The following is a 25,729-nucleotide window of genomic DNA, read 5'->3' on the forward strand; positions in this document are numbered from 1 at the left end:
AGGGCCGGGGGCGGGCGGGGGCGGGCGGAGCGGGCGGGCCTCCTCTGCGTTAGGCGCAGCGCCCGGTCGGGCTCCGTCGGGCGGCCGCGGCCATGACGCAGGGTCCGGGCGGGCGCGCGCCCCCAGCGCCCCCGGCGCCCCCCGAGCCCGAGGCGCCCACCACCTTCTGCGCACTGCTGCCCCGGATGCCGCAGTGGAAGTTCGTGGCCCCGGGCGGCTTCCTGGGCCGAAGCCCGGCGGCGGCGCGGGCGGCCGGGGCGGCCTCGGGGGGCGCGGACCCCCAGCCGGAGCCGGCGGGTCCGGGGGGCGTCCCGGCGCTGGCGGCCGCCGTCCTGGGCGCCTGCGAGCCCCGCTGCGCCGCGCCCTGTCCCCTGCCCGCGCTCAGCCGCTGTCGGGGGGGCGCGGGGGCGCGGGGGCCGCGGGGCGCGCGGGGGGCGGCCGGGCCCGGGGACGACGCCGCGGCCGAGTGGATCCGGAAGGGCAGCTTCATCCACAAGCCCGCGCACGGCTGGCTGCACCCCGACGCCAGGGTCCTGGGGCCCGGGGTCTCCTACGTCGTGCGGGTGAGTCCCCCCTGACCCCGAACCTGTTCGCGGGGGCCGCCCCTCCCCCACGCGGTTCCCCGGGACCCCCCGGTGCCCACTCCCCACGTGTCCTCCCTCCGCGTCGCCGCGGACCCCCATCCCCGGCCTGCGCGAGGCGGCCGCCCCCACCTGGGAGGTGCTGGGGTCCGGTTCCCACGGCGTCACGTGGGGAGGGCGGGGAGGGCGGGGGAGGGGGACGCGCGTGCGCAGCTTGACCGCCCCCGTCGGATTGGCGCGCGGGGCCGGCTGTGGAGGGGGCCTCTCCGGACCACGGGCGGGGGATGGGGAATGGGGGGGAGGGGAGTGGGGGGAGGGGAGTGGGGGGGAGGGGCTGTCGCACGCACAGACCGGGAGGCCCCCGGGGAAGCGGCCTTTCTTTGTTTCTCCGGGGTCCGGTGACACAGAAGCCTTTCCAACTCAGGGGAGGTCGGTCCCCACCCACGACGGTGTCTGGAGAATCATCGGCCGCCGCGGGGAGTGAGGGGGCCGCGCTCACAGCTCCCAGAGGGTCGGGAACGTTCGCCTGGGTTGTGTCTTTGCTTTCCTGGATACTGAGTTCAGTAGCGTCCTCCCCTACCCTGAGTTACGGGGGTTCCTCCCCTACCCTGAGTTACGGGGGTCCCTCCCCTACCGTGAGTTACGGGGGGTCCCTCCCCTACCCTGAGTTACGGGGGTCCCTCCCCTACCCTGAGTTACGGGGGGTCCCTCCCCTACCCTGAGTTACGGGGGTCCTTCCCCTACCCTGAGTTATGGGGGTCCTTCCCCTACACGGGGTCCAGGAGGTCCTTCCCCTACCTTGGGTCAAGGTCCTTCCTCCTACAGGAATTGAGAAGGGTCCCCCCAGAATTCGTGTGCCTGCAGGGTCTCACGTCATCTGGAATCGGGGCCATTGCAGAAGTGATCCAGTTAGGAGACCTGGCTGGGTCATGGTGGGTCTCTAAGAAGAAGGAAATTTAGACTGAGGTACACGGAGGGTCAGGCTGTGAGGGACAGAGGCAGAGGTTGGGGCCTCGGGGCCTCACACCTGGGCCCCCCCGAAGCCTGTGGGAACCCCCAGAATCTGGCTGCGGAATCTCACCCCCCGTGGGTGGCCCAGGGGCCTGGGATCAGCAGCCTCAGGTGTCTCCTCCGCCTGCGGTGTAGACCTCCCTGCCTCCCTGGGTCTGTGCCTAGGCCAGGCCTGCATGGGTTTGTTGTCCCCGTGGCGTCTGGCCGCCCCTCACCCTCTCCTGGAAGTTTGTTCTGCAGGGTTAACGCCGACGGCCACCGTGTTCCCGGAGGGCGCGTGGGCTTCCTTTAGACCACGTCCCACGGGGGCTAGTCATGCCTGGCCACTGGCGGTGGGTGTGGGATTTTGAATGTTTGGGATTCAGACACTAGGGTTCTTGGGACTCGGGATGTTGGGGGTGATGGTGCTGCTTTTCATCAGTGCAGGAATTTTTTATTTTATTTTAGAGGCAGATTCTGGCTCTGTCGTCGCCCAGGCTGGAGTGCCATGGCGCTATCCCAGCTCTCCGCAACCTCCGCCTTCCGCAGCCTGGTTCGGGCGATTCTCCTGCCTCAGCCTCCCGAGTTGCTGGGATTACAGGCACTCGCCACTGTGCCTGGCTCATTTTTGTATTTCTGGTAGAGATGGGGTTTAACCATGTTGGCCAGGATGGTCTCAAACTCCTGACGTCAACTGATCCGCCTGCCTCGGCCTCCCAACGTGCTGGGATCACGGCAAGGAGCGCCGTGGGGCTGGAGCTGGTGTGGAGGGAGGAGGGCACTGTCTGTGAGCCCTGCTGAGGAGTGGGGGTGGTTTTGTAGGGCGCAGGGCAGGGTGTGGAGTTTTTAAGGCTCCTTCCAGTGGCCCTGTGGAAGTGATGCTGAGGGAGGAGGAGGAGGCTTCGGGACACGTGGCCCAGGCCACGGGAGTGAGGCCGGGGAGGAGTGCACACTGGGTCTGTGTGGGAAACGGACCCCGAGGAGTTGCCGGCTGGTGGACTAGGCACCCCAACCCCAGGGATTCTGACCGGCCCCAGCCCCTGGCACCGTACCCCGGGAGCCCCTGTCCCTGGCACTGTCACAGCCGGCCCCTCCCGCTCACAGGGAAGCCTGAATCTAGGCAGGAACAGCCAAACCCCATCACCCGGGGACTGCGGCCCGAGGCTCAGCCAGCCTGAGCGGGGCTCCTCCGCACTGGAGGGACCCTGCGCCCTGAGGGAAACTGAGGTACAGAAAGGGAAAGCCGTGTCTGAGGTTACTGAGTGAAGAGGAGGACCAGAACCAGGCGGAGTGTCCTCCCGGCGGGGGCAGAGAGAATGCTCTGGGAGCCCTCGTGACCCCCGTGCCTGTGTGGGGCTCACAGCGGCCCCAGTGTCCACACCCCACCCTTGTCACCCACGCGCCTGTGTGGGCCTCAGCGAGGCCCCAGCATCCACACCCGCCCTCGTCACCCCCATGCCTGTGTGGGGCTCACAGCGGCCCCAGTGTCCACACCCCGCTCCTCAGAGCCACTGCCCTCCAGCCCGGGTGACAGAGCAAGACCCTGCCTCAGAAATGAAAGACATCTGGGTTCTTTTCTCCCATCCAAGTACCAATCAGGCCCAACCCTGCTCAGCTTCCAAGGCCAGAGGACATGGGGCGTTTTCAGGGCAGCTTGACCTCAGCCTCTGCCCGTCTTTCTATGCTGCTGTCCTCAGCAAGCTGGCTTGGTGACCTTCAGGGTCACAGAATGGTGGCCACAGCACGCGACATCCCTGGGACCCGGCCATGTCCACATGAAGCAGAGATCATCCCTTCCATGGCACGTGACGTCCCTGGGACCTGGCCACGTCCACGTCCACGGGGAGCATGGGTCATTCCTTCCTGGGGCTCTTTGTAAGACACTCGTGACATTTTCCCTTTCCCCACTGGCTGGAAATAAAAATCTCTTCCCTCGTGGAGGGGAATGGGGCCACCAAATTGGCTTAAAGAGTGTGGTCCCCAGACCAGCGGCATCTGAGAACCTCCTGTGAGTGCTGATTCAGGGACCCTGGGGGGCCTGGAGAGCTGCGTCCTGTGAGTCCTCGGGGGGTTCTGATTCACACTCGGGTCTGAGGTCCGCCAGCTGACACTGCTCATCCACGACTGTTACTTATAGCAGGCATTCTGTCACCCTTCACTCCTGAAATGAAACCCAGATACAGCTGTGACACCCACCTGCACACGGATTCCCCCCAGATCAGCATGACGTCCCAATGGCAATGAAAAGGAGAAATGCCTCGGCGGGAATTCCTAGTGGCTTGAAATATCAGCCGAGTGCGGCAACTCACACCCGTAATCCCAGCCGTCTGCGAGGCCCAGGCGGCTGGACCAGCTGAGGTCAGCAGTTTGAGAACAGCCTGGCCAACATGGTGAGACCTCGTCTCTACTTAAAATACAAAAATTATGGCTGGGTGCCGTGGCTCACGCCTGTAATCCCAGCACTTTGGGAGGCAGAGGCGGGTGGATCACGAGATCAAGAGATCGAGACCATCCCGGTCAACATGGTGAAACCCCGTCTCTACTAAAAATACAAAATATTAGCTGGGCGTGGTGGCACGTGCCTGTAATCCCAGCTACTCAGGAGGCTGAGGCAGGAGAATTGCCTGAACCCAGGAGGCGGAGGTTGCGGTGAGCCGAGATCGCGCCATTGCACTCCAGCCTGGGTAACAGGAGCGAAACTCGGTCTCAAAAAACAAAAACAAAAACCAAGAAACATGTTTCATCATGTAAATGTGTAGGGTCCACTCTCTGGGAAGCACCGAGGCTTGCTACTCCACGAAAGCCACTGTCCCTGCAATGGCCCCAGACAGGCTAGATGCAGGCTGTGACTTCGAAGCTCCTGCACCACGGCTGCTCACGTGGATGACGTGGCTTCCAAAATAGTGAATGAAGACGGGGCGCGGTGGCTCACGCCTGTGATCCCAGCACTTTGGGAGGCTTAGGTGGGGGTGGACCACAAGGTTCGGAGATTGAGACCAGCCTGGCCAACATGGTGAAACCCCGTCTCTACTAAAATACAAAAATTAGCCGGGTGTGGTGGTGGATACCTGTAGTCCCAGCTACTTAGGAGGCCGAGGCAGGAGAATCGCTTGAACCCGGGAGATGGAGGTTGCAGTGAGCGGAGATCGCACGCCTTTGGACTCCAGCCTCAGGAACCGAGCAAAACTCCATCTCAAAAAAAAAAAAAAAAAAAGAAATAAGAACAGAATACGTATAGTTCTTGTAAGTTTGAAATTCTATCAAGATGAAGGTACAAAAAAGACTAAGTACAGGCCGGGCGCAGTGGCTCACGCCTGCAATCCCAGCCCTTTGGGAGGCCGATCACCTGAGGTTGGGAGTTTGAGACCAGCCTGACCAACACGATGAAACTCCATCTAAAAAAAAAAAAAATATGAGCAGGAAGGACTCCTGTGTGCCGTTAACCTAGAACTGCCAGTTCCTGACGTCCTGCCTCGTTTATTCTGCCTGGATGAGTTATCGTTGTGACTGCTATGATTATCGATGAACAGTTGAAAAAGTTTGCAGCCGTGATGGCCCGCCACCCTCAGACACGCTGGGGTTCACGTGCTAAGGACATGAATTTTTGTCTCACGTGATGACGGCGTAAGCGCTGATTCGGGAAGTGAACCGTTGGAATCCCGCGTCAGATTCCAGTGTTCACGGCACGGTCACACAACCTCTCTTTCCCCGTCGCACGTTGCATTTAGCCTTCCTGCCTTTTTTTCTCTTTTTTTGGGACAGGATCTCCCTCAGGGTCGCCCAGGCTGGAGTGCAGTAGCACCATCTCGGCTCACTGCCACCTCTGCCTCCGGGTTCAGGTGATTCTCCCGCCTCAGCTTTCCATGTTGCTGGGACCACAGGGGTGTGCCACCACACCCCGCTAATTTTTATTTTATTTGTGCATTTTAGAGACAGAATTTCACTCTTGTTGCCCAGGTCGGAGTGCACTGGCGCAATCTCTGCTCGCGGCAACCTCCGCCTCCCAGGTTCAAGTGATTCTCCTGCCTCGGCCTCCCGAGTAGCTGGGACTGCAGGTGCCTGCCCCTGTGCCCGGCTAATTTTTTGTATTTTTAGTAGAGACGGGGTTTCACCATGTTGACCAGGATGGTCTCGATCTCTTGACCTTGTGATCCACCTGCCTCGGCCTCCCGAAGTGCTGGGATTACAGTCGTGAGCCACTCCTGAGCTCAAGCTGTGTGTCTGCCTCGGCCTCCCCCAGCGCTGGGATTTCGGGCATGAGCACCGTGCCTGTTGGTCCTGCCTCTGTAACCCCCCTTAGCCCGGCCGTTGTCCCGTCTTGGGGTCCAGGAGCCGACGGTTTTGAAGAATGCACGCCGGCCGCCGTCCCTTGGTCTGCGCCTGCCTGGTCTTGGCCTGCGGTCGGCCGCGCTTGTGTGTTTGGCAGGAGGCACGGAGGGTGCTGGGTGCCCCCACTGGGTGCTGGTTTGTCCTGATGTTCATGCTGGAAACTTGGATCACTGGGTGTCCCGGGGTGACGGCGTTCCCCAAAACTCACGTCCACCTCCAGCCTCAGAACGTGACCTTGTTTGCAGAAGCAGTTGGTCACCAGGAGGTTGTCCAGGAGTTCCTGGGGGCGGGCTCTGAATCCAGTGGGTGTGTCCTGGAAGAAGAGGGAAATTTGCACGGAAACACCGAAGCCCACGGCTGTGCGGAGAAGGAGGCAGAGACTGGAGTGGCACGGCTACAAGCCGAGGCCGCCGGGCGGCCCAGACGCCGGGAGACACAGGAAGGGTCCTCCCCCTCGGAGGCAGCGAGGCCCTGCTCACACCTGGACCTCAGACTCCCGGGCCCCGGGGCGGGGAGGGATAAACTCCTGTGAGCCCCCATGTGCGGTGTTGGTCACGACAGCGCCAGGAAATGAAGAGACTTCGCTAAGGCATCATTTCCCCCAGCCAAGGCCACGTCCCCCCGGCCAAGGCCACGTTTTTCCTGGCCAAGGTGACGTTTCTCCCGGCCAGGGCCACGTTCCCCCCGGCTAAGGTGACGTTTCTCCTGGTCGAGGCCACGTTTCCCCCGGCTAAGGTGCTGTTTCCCCTGGCTAAGGTGACATTTCCCCTGGCCAAGGTGGCTTTTCTCCCGGTAAAGGTGCTGTTTGTTTCCCGTGTGATGAGGAAGGTCTGTGGGGACTTGTGGAGCCGGGGACAGGCGTGTCGGACATTGCAGTGCAGGCTGTGGGAGCCACACGCAGGCCAGGACGTGCCCGCTTCAAGCCCGCTGCTGCCTGCGGCCTCTCCAGCCCTGGCACCGTCTTCTGGTCCTTCTGGCCTGGAACGTGATCCGGGGAGAGAGACGCTGAGACTGTGCCGTGTCTGGGTTCCCAGCAAACCGTCACCCGCTCATTTCAGCAAAACCTTAGGATTATTGTGTGAACGGACACTTTTCATTTTAATACTATGTTTATTTTGGCCGGGCACGGTGGCTCACGCCTGTAATCCCAGCACTTTGTGAGGCCAAGGCGGACAGATCACAAGATCAGGAGTTTGAGACCAGCCTGGCCAACATGGTGAAACCCCATCTCAACTAAAAATACGAAAATTAGCCTGGCGTCATGGCACGCACTGTAACCCCAGCTACTCAGGTGGCGGAGGCAGGAGAATCGCTTGAACCTGGGAGGTGGAGGTTGTGGTGAGCGGAGATCGTGCCACTGCCCTCCAGCCTGGGCAACAGAGCGAGACTCCGTCTCCAAAATAAAAAAGTTTATTTTAATGGAAAACCAGGGACTTACGGTAGCAGTGTGACATTTCCTCTTTTTCTCGTATAATTTTTTTTTTCATTTTGTCCAGGCTGGAGTGCAATGGCGCGATCTTGGCTCACTGCAACCTGCACCTCCCAGATTCAAGTGAATCTCCTGCCTCAGCCTCTGGAGTAGCTGGGACTACAGGCTTGAGCCAACATGCCCAACTAATTTTGTATTTTTTGTAGACACCGGGTTTCACCATGATGGCCAGGCTGGTCTCGAACTCCTGACCTCAAGTGGTCCACCCACCTTGTCCTCCCAAAGTGCTGGGATTACAGGCATGAGCTACAAGCACCCGGCCTAAAAATTTGTTTTTAAAGACAGGGTGTTGCTCTGTCACTCAGGCTGGAGCGCAGTGGTGCCGTCACAGCTCACTGCAGACTCACCGTCCCGGGCTCATGCCAGCCTCCACCCTCAGCCTCCTGAGTAGCTGGGACCACAAGCGCTCAGCACGCCTGGCTAATTAAAAACTGTTTTCCGGTAGAGATGAGGCCTCATTATGTTGCCCAGGCTGGTCTTGAACTCCTGGCTTTGAGAGATCTTCCCGCCTTGGTCTCCTGAAGTGCTGGCCAGGCCTAGGAGTTTATTCCTTACAGTCTGGAGGCCGGGAAGCCCATGATCAAGATGCCAGGAGATTCAGTGTCTGGCGAGGGCCTCTGTGCAGAGGACCATCTTCTCCTGCGTCCTCACATGCAGGAGGGCCCTGCTCTGTCTGGGGTCTCTCTCTTTTTTGAGACAGAGTTTCACTCTTTCACCCAGGCTGGAGTGCAGTGACGTGATCTCATCTCAGCTCACCGCAACCTCCGCCTTCCAGGTTCAAGCGATTCTCCTGCCTCAGCCTCTGGAGTAGCTGGGACTACAGGCACACGCCACCACACCCAGCAAATTTTTGTGTTTTTAGTAGAGATGGAGTTTCTCCACGTTGGTCAGGCTGGTCTTGAACTCCTGACCTCAGGTGATCTGCCTGCCTCGGCCTCCCAAAGTGCTGGGATTACAGGCGTGAGCCACCACGCCTGGCCTGGGGTGTCTTTTATAAGGGCCCTAATCCCGGTCGTGAAGGTGGCACTGCCATGGCCCCCTCACCTCCCAAAGGCCTCACCTCTAGGTACCCTCACGGCTTAGGTTTCCACAGAGGGATTGTGAGGGGGGCACCATGCCCGGCTAAATTTTGTATTTTTAGTAGAGACGGGGTTTCGCCGTGTTGGCCAGGCTGGTCTTGAACTCCTGACCTCATGATCCACCTGCCTCAGCCTCCCAAAGTGCTGGGATGACAGACCTGAGCCCTCGCGCCCGGCACGTTAACTGTCACTCATTTTACACGTCACATATTCCACAATTCGGTAGCGTTTAGTACATTCGTGATGTTGTGCAACCACCTCTTCCGTCTAATACCAGAGTTTCTTGTGACCCGGTAGGAACCGTTCCCGTCAGGCCTCATGCCCGGCCCCTGGCGGCCGCACAGCCTCTGGCTGCCTGGGTGGGAGGTTTCCTGGAGGTGGCATGGGCTGTGCCACCCACCCTCCCACCAGCAAGGGCCGGGCTGGACGGACCCTGCGGCCTTCGCCTCCCGGCCCTGCCCCTTACCCTTCATGGCATGAAGCGGGTCGGGGCTGAGTGGGACACGTCCGCCCCCTCGCCCCTCAGTCCCACCACGGTCGTTGAGGCTGAATTCCCTTTCACGGACACGGCTGTCTCCCCGGCCAGGAGCCTCAAGCTCCCGTGGAGGGTGAGGCCAGCAGTGGGTTCGCCCACGGCTGCCGGGACGTCCACCCCGCTGTTTGCCAGACCCCGAGCTGGGCGCCGGGGACACGCCAGGGTCACGCCACACCCAGGGTGCTGGGCTTAGGTGCTGGCGGAACAGAAGGGGACCGACGAGGGCAAAGTGGTTAAATGAACAAGTGTGACCGAGCCTCAGGAGGAACCCGCTGGGCTCCTGAGAAACAGCCCCCGAGAAAACGCCTGGGGTGGAGGTCGGGAGGCCCCGGGGACGGAGGACAGGGCTGGACCCCAGAGGCGGCGAGGGCGGAGGCTCCGGGGCCTCCCAGGCTGGCGTCTGACACCTGTTCTCTCTCCTGGCAGTACATGGGCTGCATCGAGGTCCTCCGCTCCATGCGCTCCCTGGACTTCAGCACGCGCACCCAGGTGACCAGGTGAGCCTGCCACCCTGCCCTGGCCGTGTCGGGCTCTGTGGGCGCTGGAGGCTGCAGAGATGGACTCCAGGACAGCTGCATTGGGGTCCCGGGACGCAGCCTCAGTGCCCTGCCACCTCCCACCTCCCACCACGATGCCACCCCGTCCCTCTGAGATGGAAAGAACACCGGTGGCTCACAGGGTGTGGGGTGTGGGACCGGTGGGTTCCCTCGGAGACCAAGGCTCAGTGGCATCTCTGTCCCCTCTGTTTCCCACGGTGACCTCAGGATGCTGCAGGGTGGCTGGAATAGAGTCACTGGGACGGTGGCTATGACCGGGACCTAAGCAGGGAGGAGGGCCGCACCCTTTTTATTCTCTTTTTTTTTCCTTTTTTTTTTTTTTTTTGAGACGGAGTTTCGCTCTTGTCACCCAGGCTGGAGTGCAATGGCACGATCTCGGCTCACCGCAACCTCCGCCTCCTGGGTTCAGGCAATTCTCCTGCTTCAGCCTCCCGAGTAGGTGGGATTACAGGCACGCGCCACCATGCCCAGCTAGTTTTTTGTATTTTTAGTAGAGACGGGGTTTCACCATGTTGACCAGGATGGTCTCGATCTCTTGACCTTGTGATCCACCCGCCTCGGCCTCGCAAAGTGCTGGGATTACAGGCGTGAGCCACCGCGCCCAGCTTCCTTTTTGAGATGGAGTGTCGTTCTCACCCAGGCGGGAGCACAGTGGCACGATCTCAACTCACTGCAACCTCCGCCTCCAGGGTTCAAGACGTTCTCCTGCCTCAGTCTCCCGAGTAGCCGGGATTATAGGCACCGCCACCGCGCCCGGCATGTGTTTTGTACAAGAGATGGGATTTCACCACATTGGACAGGCTGGTCTTGAACCCCTGACCTCGTGATCCGCCTGCCTCAGCCTAAGTGCCGGGGTTACAAGTGTGAGCCACCGCGCCCGGCCCATACCTTTTTTTTCTGTGAAAACTTGTTGCTTTCATTCGTGTAGACGTGAAAAAAAAAATGACGTGGGTTAGTTAACATGCATATGTGAGACACAGTTCACACATCAAACGGTTCACCCACTTTCGGAGTGCGACTCAGGCTTTTTAGGACCTTCACAGAGTCTCAGGGGCTTTTTTCTATCTCCACAGCCACCATCGCTGTCTAGTTCCAAACGTTCTCGTTACCCCAACATAAAACCCCGTCACCGTCACCCTGTGCCCTGCTCCCAGCCCCGGTGCCCACGCCTCTCCAGTCCGTGGATGGGTCTGTCCTGGGAATTTCATATAAGGGGGATCACTGGCTGCGTGGCCTTCTGTGTGTGGCGTCTCTCACTGGGCGTGACGTCCTCAAGGTGCATCCACGTTGTGGCCTGGGTGGTCAGGGCCTCCTTTTCTCTCTCTCTCTTTTTTTTTTAAAATGGAGTCTCAACCGGGCGTGGTGGCTTACGCCTGTAATCCCAGCACTTTGGGAGGCTGAGGCAGGTGGATCATGAGGTCAAGAGATTGACCATCCTGGTCAACATGGTGAAATCCCGTCTCTACTAAAAATACAAAAAATCAGCTGGGCATGGTGGCGCGTGCCTGTAATCCCAGCTACTCGGGAGGCTGAGGCAGGAGAATTGCCTGAACCCAGGAGGCAGAGGTTGCGGTGAGCTGAGATCGCGCCATTGCACTCCAGCCTGGGTAACAAGAGCGAAACTCCGTCTCAAAATAAATAAATAAATAAAATAAAATGGAGTCTCGCTCTGTCGCCCAGGCTGGAGTGGGATAGCGTGATCTCGGCTCACTGAAACCTCTGCCTCCCACGTTCGAACAATTCTCCCGCCTCAGCCTCCTGAGTAGCTGGGGTGACAGGTGCCTACCAACACACACGGATAACTTTAAAATATTTTTATTAAAGACAGGGTTTCACCACGTTGCTCAGGCTGGTCTCGAACTCCTGACCTCTGGTGATCCACCCACCTCAGCCTCCCAAAGTGCTGGGATTACAGGCGTGAGCCACCGTGCCTGGCCACCTTGCTCCTTTTCATGGCGGAATAATATTCCACTACGTGGCTGGACCTCACAGCGTTTGTCTGTCGGTGGACATTTGCACTGTTTCTGCATTTTGGGGATGGTTATGAATCATACTGTGGTGAACTTTTGTGTCAGGCTTCTATGTGGATGTGTTTTCTTTCTTTCTTTCTTTCTTTCTTTTTTTTCTTTCTTTTTTGGAGAGAGTCTCGCTCTGTCCCCAGGCGCCAGGCTGGACTGCATTGGCACGATCTCGGCTCACTGCAACCTCCGCCTCCAGGGTTCAAGCAGTTCTCCTGCCTCAACCTCCCGAGTAGCTGGGACTGTAGGCACCCACCACCATGCCCAGCTAATTTTTGTATTTTTTTAGTAGAGACGGGGTTTCACCCTGTTGGCCAGTATAGGGTCCAGCCCTTTAGGGTTCTCTGAGCCCCTCCCTGCAGGGCAGAGACGAGAAACTGTAGAAATAAAAGCACAGACACAGAGAGAGAGAGGAGTTTGGGCTCGGGGTCCACGGCCAGCCGAAGCGTGGAGACCTGCAGTGGCCCTGAGTGCCTGGATGCTCTGACTTAATTTACTGAGTACAAAGCAGGGGTCGGCGAAGGTCAGGGGCGGTCACGGTGGTTGGTGACAGGTCAGGTAAATCTCGTGTCTTGGAGACGAGGGGCGGGGGGGCCCAGGACTTTCACGTAGCCGAGGCCGGGAGAAAACCAAACGTGTCAGCGCAGTTCATATATTTGCCAGAAATATCGAGGACATTAAGATTACATTATTATTATTATTATTATTATTATTTTTGAGACGGAGTTTCGCTCTTGTTACCCAGGCTGGAGTGCAATGGCGCGATCTTGGCTCACCGCAACCTCCGCCTCCTGGGTTCAAGCAATTCTCTTGCCTCAGCCTCCCGAGTAGCTGGGATTACAGGCACGCGCCACCATGCCCAGCTAATTTTTTTATATTTTTAGTAGAGACGGGGTTTCACCATGTTGACCAGGATGGTCTCGATCTCTCGACCTCGTGATCCACCCGCCTCGGCCTCCCAAAGTGCTGGGATTACAGGCTTGAGCCACCGCCCCTGGCCTGTTACTATTATTAATTATTTTCTGAGAAGGACAGAAACCAGGTGCAGAAACAGAGCGTGAGAGCGGGCGTGGACCGTGACCCCTGAAGCCGGCCTAACATGGAGGCATTCGAGCCCCCGGGTGCCCGAGGGCCTCCCTGGCAGCCGTCAGGCCCACTGCAGGAGCGTGGAAGAGCGGAGTTTCCTCCTGCTTTCCCCAGGAAGGAGACGCCTCGGCCATTTTGGATGCCTCCCTCCATAGCTGGCTGAACAGCGGGCGCTTCCCCAGCGCGGGCACACAGCCAAGGTGCCCTCCAGCAGCCCTGTGTGGGTGTGACAGAAGGCTTAGGGCATCACGACTTAGGGTCACTTTGTTCACAGTGTCACCTCAGTTCCACACTTCATAACCCGAGAGTCACTAGTAAGATTAATGGTTATATTGAGTATCTATCTTTTTTTTTTTTGAGACGGAGTTTCGCTCTTGTTGCCCAGGCTGGAGTGCAATGGCGCGATCTCGGCTCACCGCAACCTCCGCCTCCTGGGTTCAGGCAATTCTCCTGCCTCAGCCTCCTGAGTAGTTGGGATTACAGGCACGCGCCACCATGCCCAGCTAATTTTTTGTATTTTTAGTAGAGACGGGGTTTCTCCGTGTTGACCAGGATGGTCTTGATCTCTTGACCTTGTGATCCACCCGCCTCGGCCTCCCAAAGTGCTGGGGATACACGTGTGAGCCGCCATGCCCGGCCTGTGGACGTGTTTCCGTTCCTCTTGGGTACACACCTGGGAGTGAAATTCCGGGTGACGTGGTGGCCCTGACCTTTTGAGGGGGCCCCCATTCTGTTCTCCACAGCGGCCGCGCCATGAAAACTAACCCCCTACCGGCCCTGGGTGGGGTCTGGTTTCTCCACAGGGTGCTGACATTTCCGAGCCTCCTTCAGGACCCTGAAGAGTTTGTTTTGGGTGGGGGACGGAATTTTGCTCTTGTCACCCAGGCTGGAGTACAATGGCAGGATCTTGGCTCACCGCAACCTCCGCCTCCCAGGTTCAAGTGACTCTCCTGCCTCCGCCTCCCGAGTATCTGGGACTACAGGCACCTGCCACCATGCCCGGCTAATTTTTGTGTTTTAGTGGAGATGAGGTTTCACCCTGTTGGCCAGGCTGGTCTCAAACTCCTGAACTCAAGTGATCAGCCCATCTTGGCCTCCCAAAGTGTTGGGATTACAGGTGTGAGTCTCGCCCGGCTGTGGACCCCACAGCATTCTAACCTCTCCTGGGACTCGTGGTTTGAGGCGCTGGTTTGGGGTCAGCTCCTGCCACACTCTGGGGCCCTCCAGAGCAGAGGTCAGTCCTCCAGTGCTGCAGACAGGATCAGGACAAGACCCAGGATCGGGCTCCGGGTCTCCTGCTCGCTGGTCTAGCCTCCCAGACCTGGACCCGAGCCTTCCCCGTTGGCCGAGGCCAGGGTGTCACTGGTCCCTGGGAAAGGAGGAGGGTGTGAGGGGCCGGAGCTGGGGACCGGGCGTCTGCCGCACGCAAGGACGCACTCGGGGTGGGCTCCGTGCCTGTCCTGCTGGGTACCCCTCCCCAGGTTCCCCAGCCCCTCTCCTCCCCAACGAATGCCCCCAACCCTCTCCTGCGCCTCCCCCTCTGCCTTCCTCCCCCCTCTGGCTCCTACCCTTCTCCGAGTTCCTGCTCCTTCGGCATCCGGCCTCTCTGACCCTTTCCTCCCCAGCTCCCTCCCTGACTGCCCCCCACCACACTTGCTAAGACCCTCCTCCCAACCCCAGGGAAGCCATCAACCGTCTCCACGAGGCTGTGCCTGGGGTCCGGGGATCCTGGAAGAGAAAGGTGAGTGAGGCTAGTGACCTCTCCTGGGGTGGCTGGTGGGCAATCGGGGCTACCCCGGGAGCCCCTCCATGGCCCCCACCCACGGTGGCCCCACCCACAGCATCCCCAGCCACGATGGCCCCACCCACGGCGGGCCCTCCCACAGCAGCCCCCACCCCAGCAGTCCCACCTGTGGCGCCCCAGTCACGACGGCCCCACCCACAACAGCCCCACCTGTGGCAGCCCCACCCACAGCAGTCCCACCCGTGGTGCCCCAGCCATGACGGCCCCCACCCACGGCAGCCCTACCCGTGGCGCCCCACCCATGGCAGTCCTCGCTGTGCTCGCCCGACTCAGGCCCCCAACAAGGCGCTGGCTTCCGTCCTGGGCAAGAGCAACCTTCGCTTTGCCGGTATGAGCATCTCTGTCCACATCTCCACCGACGGCCTCAGCCTCTCTGTGCCCGCCACGCGCCAGGTGGGTCCGCTCTCCTCCCCTGGTGTCCCCAGACCCCCAGAGGGGCCGGGAGACCCGGGACCCACGGAGGCAAAGCTGTGCGGGGTGCTGGGGGTGGGCGGCAGGTGGCTATCCGTGTGAACACGTTTATCCGGAAAGGTGCGCTGGGGCCCTGCTGAGCGGGAGCTGGGGATGCAGCCAGTGTCCTCACGGGGCTCAGCGCAGGGGCGCCGTCCCGGGGGTGCTCCCGGCATGGAGTGGGCGGGGGCAGGGACACTGCCCAGCACCCTGCAGTGCCTAGGGCGCCCCGCCCCAGAGAGGGGTCTGCCCCCGTGTCTGCAGGGCCTGGGGGAGGGGGTAAACCCTGGCTGCCAGGCCTTGGGTGGAATCACACAGAACCATAACTGCAGGCCAGGCTCCGTGGCTCACCCCTGTAATTCCAGCACTTTGGGAGGCTGAGATGGATAGATCACTTGAGGTCAGGAGTTGGAGGCCAGGCTGGCCCTCATGGGGAAACCCTGTCTTCACAAAAAATACAAAAATTAGCCGGGCATGGTGGCGCACGCCTGTAGTCCCAGCTACTTGGGAGGCTGAGGCAGGAGAATTGCTTGAACCCAGGAGGTGGAGGTTGCAGTGAGCTGAGATCGTGCCACTGCACTCCAGCCTGGGCCACAGAGCAAGATTCCATTTAAAAAGAAAAGAAAGAAGGAAAGAAGGAAGGAAAAAAGGAGTGAAAGAATGCAGAAATAAAGGAAATAGCAGATTCCAGGAGGCATGGTGGTGGGGCCAGGCGAGGGGCGTCCCCAGCAGGCGCTGGGCTCTGAGTGCAAGAAGAGGCTTCGTGGACAGCGCTGGGAGGTGGGGAGGTCTCAGGGAGGTCTGGCTGACAGTGGAGGCATCTCCCTGTAGGAGAAGTTAGCAGGGGTCACGGTGAGGGGTTTGGGGCTGGGCAGCGTCCCTGGGCAGGCGTGGAGAAGGATGGAGCTGGGGGGGTGGCGGCTGAGGGCCGTCCCGGTGCAGTTTCATTTCTACTTGCACCCTGCGGGCGTAGACCCCGACCACCACGCAGACAGGACACGGAGGCTCCGAGCAGACCCTCCTGGCTGGGCCGGGGTTGGTGAGGGGAGAGCCTGGAGGGTCCCCATGGGGGCTGAGGAGTGGATGTTCGTCGTGGGGCTCAGCGGGGCCCAGAGGGACTTGAGTGACGGGAAGCAGTGAAGAGGGACCATGCCAATGATCGTGAAACAGGCATGCAAATGAGCACGCAGATGAGCATGCAAAGGAGCATGCAGACGAGCATGCAAATGAGCACACCGATGAGCATGCAGATGAGCATGCAAATGAACATGCAGATGAGCATGCAGATGAGCGTGCAAAGGAGCATGGAAATGAGCATGCAAATGAGCACACAGATGAGCATGCAGATGAACATGCAGATGAGCTCACAGGTGCCCTTGCATATGGACGAGGGAGTCAGGAGTGTGGGGCCGGCCCTCCCATGGCTGCTTGGGTGGCGTGTGAGTGCACTTGTGTGTCAGGGCTTGTGGCGTGTGTGTGTGAGCATCTGGCCAGGTGCGTGTGTGAAGTGTCGGTTCTCGGGGTGTGTGAGTGTGCACAGGTGTGTCAGGGCGTGGGACATGTGTGTGAGCCTCTGGGCAGGTGCGTGTGTGAAGCGTGGGTGGTCTGGGTGTCTGAGTGTGCACAGGTGTGTCAGGGCGTGGGGCGTGTGTGTGAGCGTCTGGGCAGGTCTGTGTGTGAAGGATGGGTGGTCTGGGTGTCTGTGTGTGCGTATGTGTGCCGCCTGCCCCGGAAGCAGGACCCCCGTGACCACGTCCCTCCTGCCACTGCAGGTCATCGCCACCCACCACATGCCATCCATCTCCTTCGCATCAGGCGGAGACACGGTGAGGCTGGGATGAGGTGGACCTGCAGCCCGCTGCCCCCTCCAGCCGCGATGACCCTCTGGCCCTTTCCCAGACCCCGCCTCCGGTACCCTCTGCCCACACCCCCGCCCCTCTCTGTGTATTGCTGGGGTGGGTGGCTGGGAGTCCTGGTGGGGGGCCCAGGCAGGTCCAACTGGCCCCTCCTTACCCCCAGGACATGACGGATTACGTGGCCTACGTCGCCAAGGACCCCATCAACCAGAGAGGTGAGGCCCCGGAGTGGGGCGGCCGGTGGGGGCCCGTGACCCCGTGGCTGGGAGGCCGCCTGACCCGCGTGACCCCGCAGCCTGCCACATCCTGGAGTGCTGCGAGGGCCTGGCGCAGAGCGTTATCAGTACCGTGGGCCAAGCCTTTGAGCTGCGCTTCAAGCAATACCTGCACAGCCCGCCCAAGGTGGCCCTGCCCCCGGAAAGGTAACTGACCCACCCCCCCGCCCCGCCCTGGGGACCCCCAGGGACCTGCCCAGGTGCAGAGCCCGCTCCACCCCCTGCAGGCCTGAGCCCCCGCCTGCCTGTCCATCCTCTGCTGTAAAACCTGAATGGAAGCATCCCCGCCCGCCGGGGTTCAGGGAGACCTGCGCCAGCTGACCCTGAGTGTGCCCGAGGCTGTCAGCCCTGCTGCTGTTACCAGCGTCCCTCCTCCAGACGGCAGCTGGCTCCTGCAAAGGGCAGAAAACGGCCTCCGTTTCCCCACAAGATGCATAAGGGAGGGGATGTGGCTGTGAGCTGGCAGCATGCTATTTATAGACACTGAAATGTGGATGTCACGTAACTGTCACGCGTTGCCAAATGTTGTTCTCCGGGTGTTTTCTCAAACACTTAACTTTTATGATTTAAAGGTTTAAATCCCATTCTTAGCTCGTGGCCAAACGGAGCCAGGCAGTGAGCTGGACTTGGCCCTGGCCTGGGGTTTGCCAGCCGGGCTTGGAGAAGGAGTGATTGAAGGGTCTGTTCATCATGAGAAAGTCAGGTTCCTCCAGCGGTGGGAGGGGCAGGTGCAGGCGCATGAGCTCGAGGCTCCTCTGGGCACGAGGGAGGTGGTGTCACACGCGTGCCCGGTCTCGCCCCTGCGTGCATGGGGATGGCGCGCTCCGGAGCTGGGACGAACCCTCGCCTGCCTCTGGGGCGGCCTCCGCCTGCCGTAGGCTGCCCTGTGGTTTACCCACCAGTGACTGTGGGCCAGGCAGGGGGCACCCTCTTTGGCCTGCAGGATACATTTCTGCCAGCGCTGTTGGGCTGGAGGGCAGGGGTGCTCCGATCCCAGAGACGCGCCATCCTGGCCCGTGGTGTCCCGGTTCTGGGTATCAGCTTGGCTCATATCCCCTGCCGCCGGGCGGGGCCGAAGGTGAACGGCACTGGAGACCAGGTTTGCCAGTGACCTGCCTTCTGTGCTGCGGCTCAGAAATGTGTGCAGGATTCCATTTCACGGATGAGGAAGTCGTGGATACGGTCACTTGCTCTAGGAGCGTTTCCTGGCGGGAACCCTCAGCCGATAGTGGGGACTGGGACTTGAACTCAGGTCTTCTCGGCTCCCCAGAGGCTCAGGCCGCAAGGGTTACCCCCTCAGCGCCTGCCTGTCCTCCCACGGCCTTTACTGTCTGTCCCCCAGGCCGGCGGGGCTGGAGGAGTCGGCCTGGGGGGACGAGGAAGAGGCCGCGGAGCACAATTACTACAACAGCATCCCTGGGAAGGAGCCGCCGCCGGGCGGGCTGGTGGACTCCAGGCTGGCGCTGATGCAGCCCTGCGCCCTCGCCGCCCTCGGTCAGGTCAGCCTCTGCCCTTGGGGGGACGCGGGACACGGCGTGGGGGTTGGGGGTGCCCCAGCGGTGAGTCCTTGGACCTGCCTCCAGCTCTGGTTTCTGCTTCTTTCTCCTCAACCCTAGAGGAGCGTCTCTCAGTACTCACTCACCCACTTGCTCCATCACTCACTCACTCATTTATTCACTCATTCACCCCCTCACTCACTCACTGATTCACTCACTCATTTATTCACTCACTCATTTACTCAGTTATTCACTCATTTATTTACTCATGCACTCCCTCACTCATTGATTCACTCATTTATTCACTCATTTACTCACTGATTCACTCACTCATTTATTCACTCATTCACTCCCTCACTCACTCACTGATTCACTCATTTGTTCATTTGCTCACTTATTTACTCACTTACTCATTTATTCAGTCATTCACTCCCTCACGCACTCACTCATTCACTCACTGATTCACTCATTTATTCACTCACTCATTTACTCACTGACTAATTCACTCAATCATTTATTCACTCACTGATTCACTCATTTATTCATTCACTCATTTACTCAATCATTTATTCACTCATTCACTGATTCATTCACTGATTAACTCAGTCATTTATTCACTCACTCGCTCATTCACTCATTTAACTCTCACTCAGTCACTCATTCATTTATTCACTCATTCACTCACTCATTTACTGATTCACTCACTCATTTATTCACTCATTCACTCATTTATTCACTCATTTACTCACCCATTCACTCACTCACTCTCGCACTCATTCACTCACTCATTCACTCACTCGTTCACTCATTTGTTCACTCATTCACTCAATCACTTATTCATTTATTCACTTATTCACTCATTCATTCACTCACTCATTTGCTCACTCATTTACTCAGTCATTCACTCATTCACTCACTGATTCATTCAATCATTTATTCACTCACTTGTTCATTCACTCATTTAACTCTTTCACTCAATCACTCATTCACTCATTTATTCACTCATTCACTTATTCACTCATTTATTCACTCACTCGCTCATTCACTCAACTCTTTCACTCACTCATTCACTCATTTATTCACTCATTCACTCATTTACTCATTCACTCATTTATTCACTCATTCATTCATTCACCCATTCACTCACTCATTCACTCATTTATTCACTGATTTACTCACTCACCCATTCACTCAGTAACTCTCGCAGTCATTCACTCACTCATTCACTCACTCATTCACTCACTCATTTGTTTACTCATTCACTCACTCATTCATCCACTCGGTAACTCTCTCATTCCTCATTCACTCACTCAGTAACTCACTGACTCATTCACTCACTCAGCCATTCAGTAACTCTCTCATTCACTCATTCACTCACTCACTGGTGGCCTCACGATGGAGTGTCTGCCGGGCCTGTTCTGGACATGTCAGATGAGGTGGCATTTCAGACGTGATTTCTACCCTCAGACACAGAATCAACAGAGTAATGATGTTATCACAGCCTTGATGAGGCCACCAGGGAGGCAGTGATGTCCACTGGGACACGGACTCTGTCGGGGGGTCAGGAGGGCTTCCCTGAGGAAGCTGCATTCTGACCAGTGAATAGGAGCTGCCTGGGAGAGCAGTGCAGGGAACAGCATGCAGGCAGAGGGAATGGCCATTGCAAAGTGGCAGGATGTGCTGACCACCTTCTGAGGTAGAGAGAAGGGGGGAAGGCCATGGCAGAGCAGGGTGGCGGACCTGGGGGTTAGTGAGCCCTGCAGGCAGTTTGAGAGCTGGGGAGCCAGGGGAAGGCTGGGGCTGAGCTCCCCACCCTGAGTCTCCAGTCACCTAGGAGGCTGGGTGAGGAGACTGGGGGTACTGGGCTGGCAAGAGTGGCTTGCACATACCAGGAAACCTCTTGCCACCGTTTCCAGGGCCCATCTCCTGCTCGAAGAGACGCCCGCAGCTTGCCATGGGACGTGGGGCACACGGGTACAGGTAGGACTGGCTTGGGCAGCACGGGGTACCTGCAAGGGTTCTGGGGTGCCTCAGCCTGGTCCCCTGCTGCCTCCCCTCAGTCTTCCCCTCTCTGCTTATTTCACCTCAGTGCTGAGATTTCCATCATCTCAGTGTCTGTCTGTCCTGTAGACTGATTTCCTGGCATATGGGGTAGAGGTACTGAGTTCGACCACATGGTACTAGGTGTCTGTGCGTGTTGGGTGTAGGTACTGAGTTCGACCACACAGTACTAGGTGTCTGTGTGTGTTGGGTGTAGGTACTGAGTTCGTCCACATGGTACTAGGTGTCTGCACGTGTTGAGTGTAGGTACTTGGTTCATGTACACAGTACTAGGTTTCTGTGCGTGTTGGGTGTAGGTACTGGGTCCCTCCACAAGGTACCAGGTGTCTGTGCGTGTTGGGTGTAGGTACTGAGTTCGTTCACACGGTACTAGGTGTCTGTGCGTGTTGGGTGTAGGTACTTGGTTCATGCACACAGTACTAGGTGTCTGTGCGTGTTGGGTGTAGGTACTTGGTTCATGCACACGTGCACATGGTACTAGGTGTCTGTGTGTGTTGGGTGTAGGTACTAGGTCCCTCCACACGGTACTAGGTGTCTGTGCGTGTTGGGGTGTAGGTACTGGGTCCCTCCACACGGTGGTAGGTGTCTGTGCGTGTTGGGTGTAGGTACTGGGTCCCTCCACACGGTGGTAGGTGTCTGTGCGTGTTGGGTGTAGGTACTGGGTCCCTCCACACGGTGGTAGGTGTCTGTGCGTGTTGGGTGTAGGTACTGGGTCCCTCCACACGGTGGTAGGTGTCTGTGCGTGTTGGGTGTAGGTACTGGGTCCCTCCACACGGTACTAGGTGTCTGTGCGTGTTGGGTGTAGGTACTGGGTCCCTCCACACGGTGGTAGGTGTCTGTGCGTGTTGGGTGTAGGTACTGGGTCCCTCCACACGGTGGTAGGTGTCTGTGCGTGTTGGGTGTAGGTACTGGGTCCCTCCACACGGTACTAGGTGTCTGTGTGTGTTGGGTGTAGGTACTGAGTTCGTCCACAGGGTACGAGGTTTCTCTGTGTGTTGGGTGTAGGTACTGGGTCCCTCCACACGGTGGTAGGTGTCTTTGCGTGTTGGGTGTAGGTACTGGGTCCTTCCACACGGTACTAGGTGTCTGTGCGTGTTGGGTGTAGGTACTGGGTTCGTCCACACGTTACGAGGTTTCTCTGCATGTTGGGTGTAGGTACTGGGTCCCTCCACACGGTGGTAGGTGTCTGTGCGTGCAGGGTGTAGGTGCTGGGTCCCTCCACACGGTGGTAGGTATCTCTGTGTGTTGGGTGTAGGTACTGGGTTCCTCCACACAGTGCTAGGTCTCTGCCCCACTGCGTGGTCCTGTGTTGTTCCCTGTGTTGTTCCCGGGGCCATCCTCCTTTCCACCCACGTCCTGCTCCTGGACATCTGCGTGGATTCCCGGCCTCTGCCATGACAGAGCAGTGCAGCCACGGGTCACGTTTTTGGCTCGGTTGCCGAGACTCCGCGACCACGCCCTAGGGAGGGGCTCCCGTGGCGATTCAGTGGGAGCCTGGCATTCCCACCGAGCGCGTGGACTGGTTTTCTGCTTTTGAGGCATGTCTTTCTGGGCTGCCGGGGTGGAGTGCAGTGCGTGATCACGGCTCACTGCAGCCCCAACCTCCCAGGCTCAAGCAGCCCTGACTCCTGACCCCGCAGAGTTCCGGAACCACAGGCTGGCCCCGCTACACACGGCTGGGTTTAAATCTTGTGCAGATGAGTTCTCGCTCTGTAGCCCAGACTGGTCTCAAAGCTTCAGGATCAGGAGATCTTCCCTTCCCTGTCACACCCCCGGGCCTGGTCTGCGCCCCGTCCCCTGACCTGTGCCCTGCCCCATACCCTGGCCCGTGCCCTGCCCTGTCCCCTGACCTATGCCGAGCTCTGTCCCCTGACCTGTGCCGGGCTCTGTCCCCTGACCTGTGCCCTGTGCATTCCCCCCTTGCATGTGCCATTCCTAATGGGCATTTAGGGTCCTTCCTGCTCTTCAGGTGACCCAGCAGCCGGTGCCCGTCGTTCCCACAAGCCCTTTCTGCAGTGCACGCTGCCCCCTGGACCTGCAGTTCTGCAGCGCTGCCTCTGTCACGTTCCTGGCGGTGCCCGTCCACGCTCACAGGCCGCTTGTTTCGCCCACCAGCCCTGCCTGTGGCTGCCCGTCCCTCACAGTCTTGTCACATCTGTGTGCAGCTTTTTTTAGCGCTCCCCAAACAATCTGGGCGTTTGGCTGCCAAGTGCCAAAGCCCTCAAGCTCTCCGTGCTGGCTGGAGGAACCCAGGCCGTCGCATGCCCGCCGGTGCCAGCTGTGATCGGGTCCTGGCCACGTTCCTCTGGGAGGCCGGCTGCTCACCTGTCACTGGGGTGGCTGCAGTCCCTGTCCTGTGCCCACACCCAGGTTATTCTCACTTCCAGTCACGCCTTTCCCGATTCTCTGGCCGAGAACTCCCACCAGTGGTTCCACACCACAGCTCCAGAGTCAGGGATTCCCCTACCCGTCTGCCTCACGACATGGCCTGCCTCCCCACGCCAATCTGCCCACGACGTGGCCTCCCTCCCCCCTCCCGTGTGCCTCATGACGTGGCCTCCCTTCCCCCACCCGTCTGCCCATGACGTGGCCTCTCTCCCCCAACCCATCTGCCCACGACGTAGCCTCCCTGCACCTACCCATCTGCCTCACGACGTGGCCTCCATCCCCCCAGCCGTCTGCCCACGACGTGGCCTCCCTTCCCCCACCCGTCTACCTCACGACGTGGCCTCCCCCCCACCTGTCTGCCCATGATGTGGCCTCCCCTCCCCCACCCGTCTGCCTCACGACATGGCCTCTCTTCTCTGCACTCCCACAGCTGCGTTTCTTCCCTCTCGCCCTTTCTGACCCTGAGAAGCTGAGAGAATCTGTGCCTCCTCTTGGTAGCCTGGGAAGGCCTCTGCCCTCCTCACCCAGCAAGGGCTGGCGTGGCCTCGCACGCATGTGGACTCACAGCCAGACACGGGTCCGTAGTCAGAGGTGGCCTGGTCAGGAACAGGCAGACTGCCGCTGGGGTACACGCAGGTCCCAAGGGAGACACCCCAAGAACATCTGTGATGCTGTTCTGGCTTTTGAACCATGTAAATACTTTTTTTTTCTTTTTTTTTAATTTGAGACGGAGTGTCGCTCTGTCACCCAGGCTGGAGTGCACTGGCGCGATCTCAGCTCACTGCAACCTCTACCTCCCGGGTTCAAGCGATTCTCCTGCCTCAGCCTCCCGAGTAGCCAGAATTACAGGAGCCCGCCACCACCCCCGGCCACTTTTCTATTTTTAGTAGAGATGGGGTTTCAGTGTGTCCACCAGGCTGGTTCCAACTCCTGACCTCAAATGATCCTCCCTTCTCAGCCTCTGAAAGGGCTGGGATTACAGGTGTGAGTCACCTCACCCGGCCTCATGTAAATACTTTACACGTTCAAAATACGGTTAAAAAAAGGAAGGAAGGAAAATCCTAAAATAGAACCGAGACAGAAGAAGTGACCCAGCCGTGTGTCATGTTGATGCGGTAATTACAGGAAGGCAGAGTTACTGTGATTATTTTTAAATGTGGAGATTGAACTTCAACACTGGGAAACTCTGGGGCGGGGACGGCTGGGGAGGGTGGGACGGGGAGGGCCGGGAGAACGGGGTGGGCGGCGGCCTCTCCCACAGCCCCAGCCGCACTCCGTCCCTCTCCTGTCCCTGGTTGGGGCGCAGGCGGGGCCATGCTGCTGCCGTGAGACACTCGCTCCCTGTGGCACCCACAGACGGTGGTTTACATGGGAGGCAGGAGCAGCACAGGTGTGTGGGGCGCCCGGTGGGACCCCGTCCCGTCTCCAGGGCCTCGCTCCCTGCGCGCCCTTCCCCTGGCTCCCAGCCGACCCTTCTGCCCCTCCTTCCTCTCCCCAGCTCCGCCAGGGGACGGCTATGTGCAGGCGGACGCCCGGGGCCCCCTGGACCCTGAGGAGCACCTGTACGTCAACACCCAGGGTCTGGACGCCCCCGAGCCGGAGGACACGGCGCCCCTGCAGCCCAAGGACAGCCCCAAGAAGGATCTGTTTGATATGCGTATGTGGGCAGCCTGGGGGACGCCCCCGCCGCGTGGCCCTGTTTGATGGGGGAGGCACAGCACCCCACCCCGGGATCCCTGGTTTGATGGGGGAGGCTCACCCTTCTCCCCTTGAGATTGTCCAAGTCGACAGGGGTGTTTGGGAAGCCCCGTCTGTTTCCTGTTGGAGGCCTTGTCTGATGGGGGCGGCCGGGACTCTCCTGTAAAAGGGGCCAGTCTGAGAGGGGGGCCCGTTTCCCTCCAGGGAACGCAGCTGGGCTGTGTGGTGGGTGAGGCCCGGCCCTCCTACAGGACCCCGTCTCCTGGGGCCTCCCTGCTGAACTCTCCAGTCTGACTGGGGGTGCTGCCGGCCCCCACCCTGTGAGAATTTCCAGTCTCTCGGGGGTGAGCCACCGGCCTCTGCTGGAACACCCCGTCTGAAGGGAGGGGCTTCGTCATTCCTTGAAAGAACGGTCCACGTGGTGGGAGGCTGCGGGCCCCTCTATGAGACCCTCCGGTCAACAGGGGAAGCCAGACCCGTGCTCCACGCCCCGTGGACTCCTTAGTCGGAGAGGGGAGGCCTTGTCTTTTCTCTGTGGGACCCGCTGCCTGCCGGGGGTTCGAGCAGCTGCCTGCTCTGTGGGTCCTGCACCCGACCCTGGGTCTCCCCGGTCTGAGGAGGGAATTAAACTTTCTCTTCACGTGACTCCGGGGTCTGGGGATTCTTCCTACGGAAATCCCAGCCTGACGGGGGAGGCACAGCTTCCTGCTGGAAGGAACTCCTGGTCCAAGGAGGGAGGCCCAGTCCACACCCGGACGCAGTGGCTAGTCTGATGGCGAGCCCATTCCTTCCTTCCCCATGGGATGACCCACCTGAGGGAGGCCCCAGTCTGAAGGAGGAGGCTCGTCCTTCCTCGCCAAAGGTGTCGGGTTCTGTCCAGATTTCCTGCAGCATCCACGCTGCCCTCCTCTGGCACGGAGGGGTGTTGGCTCTGAGCTGCCGGGTGGGGTCCTTGCCCTCCCCGGCTAGCTGTAGGTCTCCTCCTTCCCTCCACCACCTGACAACACAGCTTCTTAGCGTCGCAGTAATGACACCAG

The 25,729-nt window shown here is 59.4% G+C and overlaps 1 protein-coding gene across 2 annotated transcripts in view; it reads left to right on the forward strand.

Moving 5' to 3' along the window:
- Window positions 1–25: 25 nt before the first annotated feature.
- The window catches only part of SHC2 (SHC adaptor protein 2), a 32,523-nt gene continuing 6,819 nt past the window's right edge, over window positions 26–25,729 (forward strand). Inside the window, exons 1-10 of one of the 2 annotated variants that reach the window (XM_074384900.1) lie at window positions 26–563; window positions 9,430–9,500; window positions 14,345–14,405; window positions 14,742–14,861; window positions 16,691–16,744; window positions 16,938–16,989; window positions 17,070–17,196; window positions 18,392–18,548; window positions 20,462–20,525; window positions 24,493–24,651. In XM_074384900.1, coding sequence (XP_074241001.1) covers window positions 93–563; window positions 9,430–9,500; window positions 14,345–14,405; window positions 14,742–14,861; window positions 16,691–16,744; window positions 16,938–16,989; window positions 17,070–17,196; window positions 18,392–18,548; window positions 20,462–20,525; window positions 24,493–24,651 — 1,336 coding nt within the window. In that variant the 5' untranslated portion in view covers window positions 26–92. The remainder of the gene's footprint in view (window positions 564–9,429; window positions 9,501–14,344; window positions 14,406–14,741; window positions 14,862–16,690; window positions 16,745–16,937; window positions 16,990–17,069; window positions 17,197–18,391; window positions 18,549–20,461; window positions 20,526–24,492; window positions 24,652–25,729) is intronic. The other variant, XM_039466282.2, reaches the window with a different exon arrangement.

This window comes from Saimiri boliviensis, chromosome 14, assembly GCF_048565385.1.
Source record: "Saimiri boliviensis isolate mSaiBol1 chromosome 14, mSaiBol1.pri, whole genome shotgun sequence".
Classification (NCBI taxonomy): domain Eukaryota; kingdom Metazoa; phylum Chordata; class Mammalia; order Primates; family Cebidae; genus Saimiri; species Saimiri boliviensis.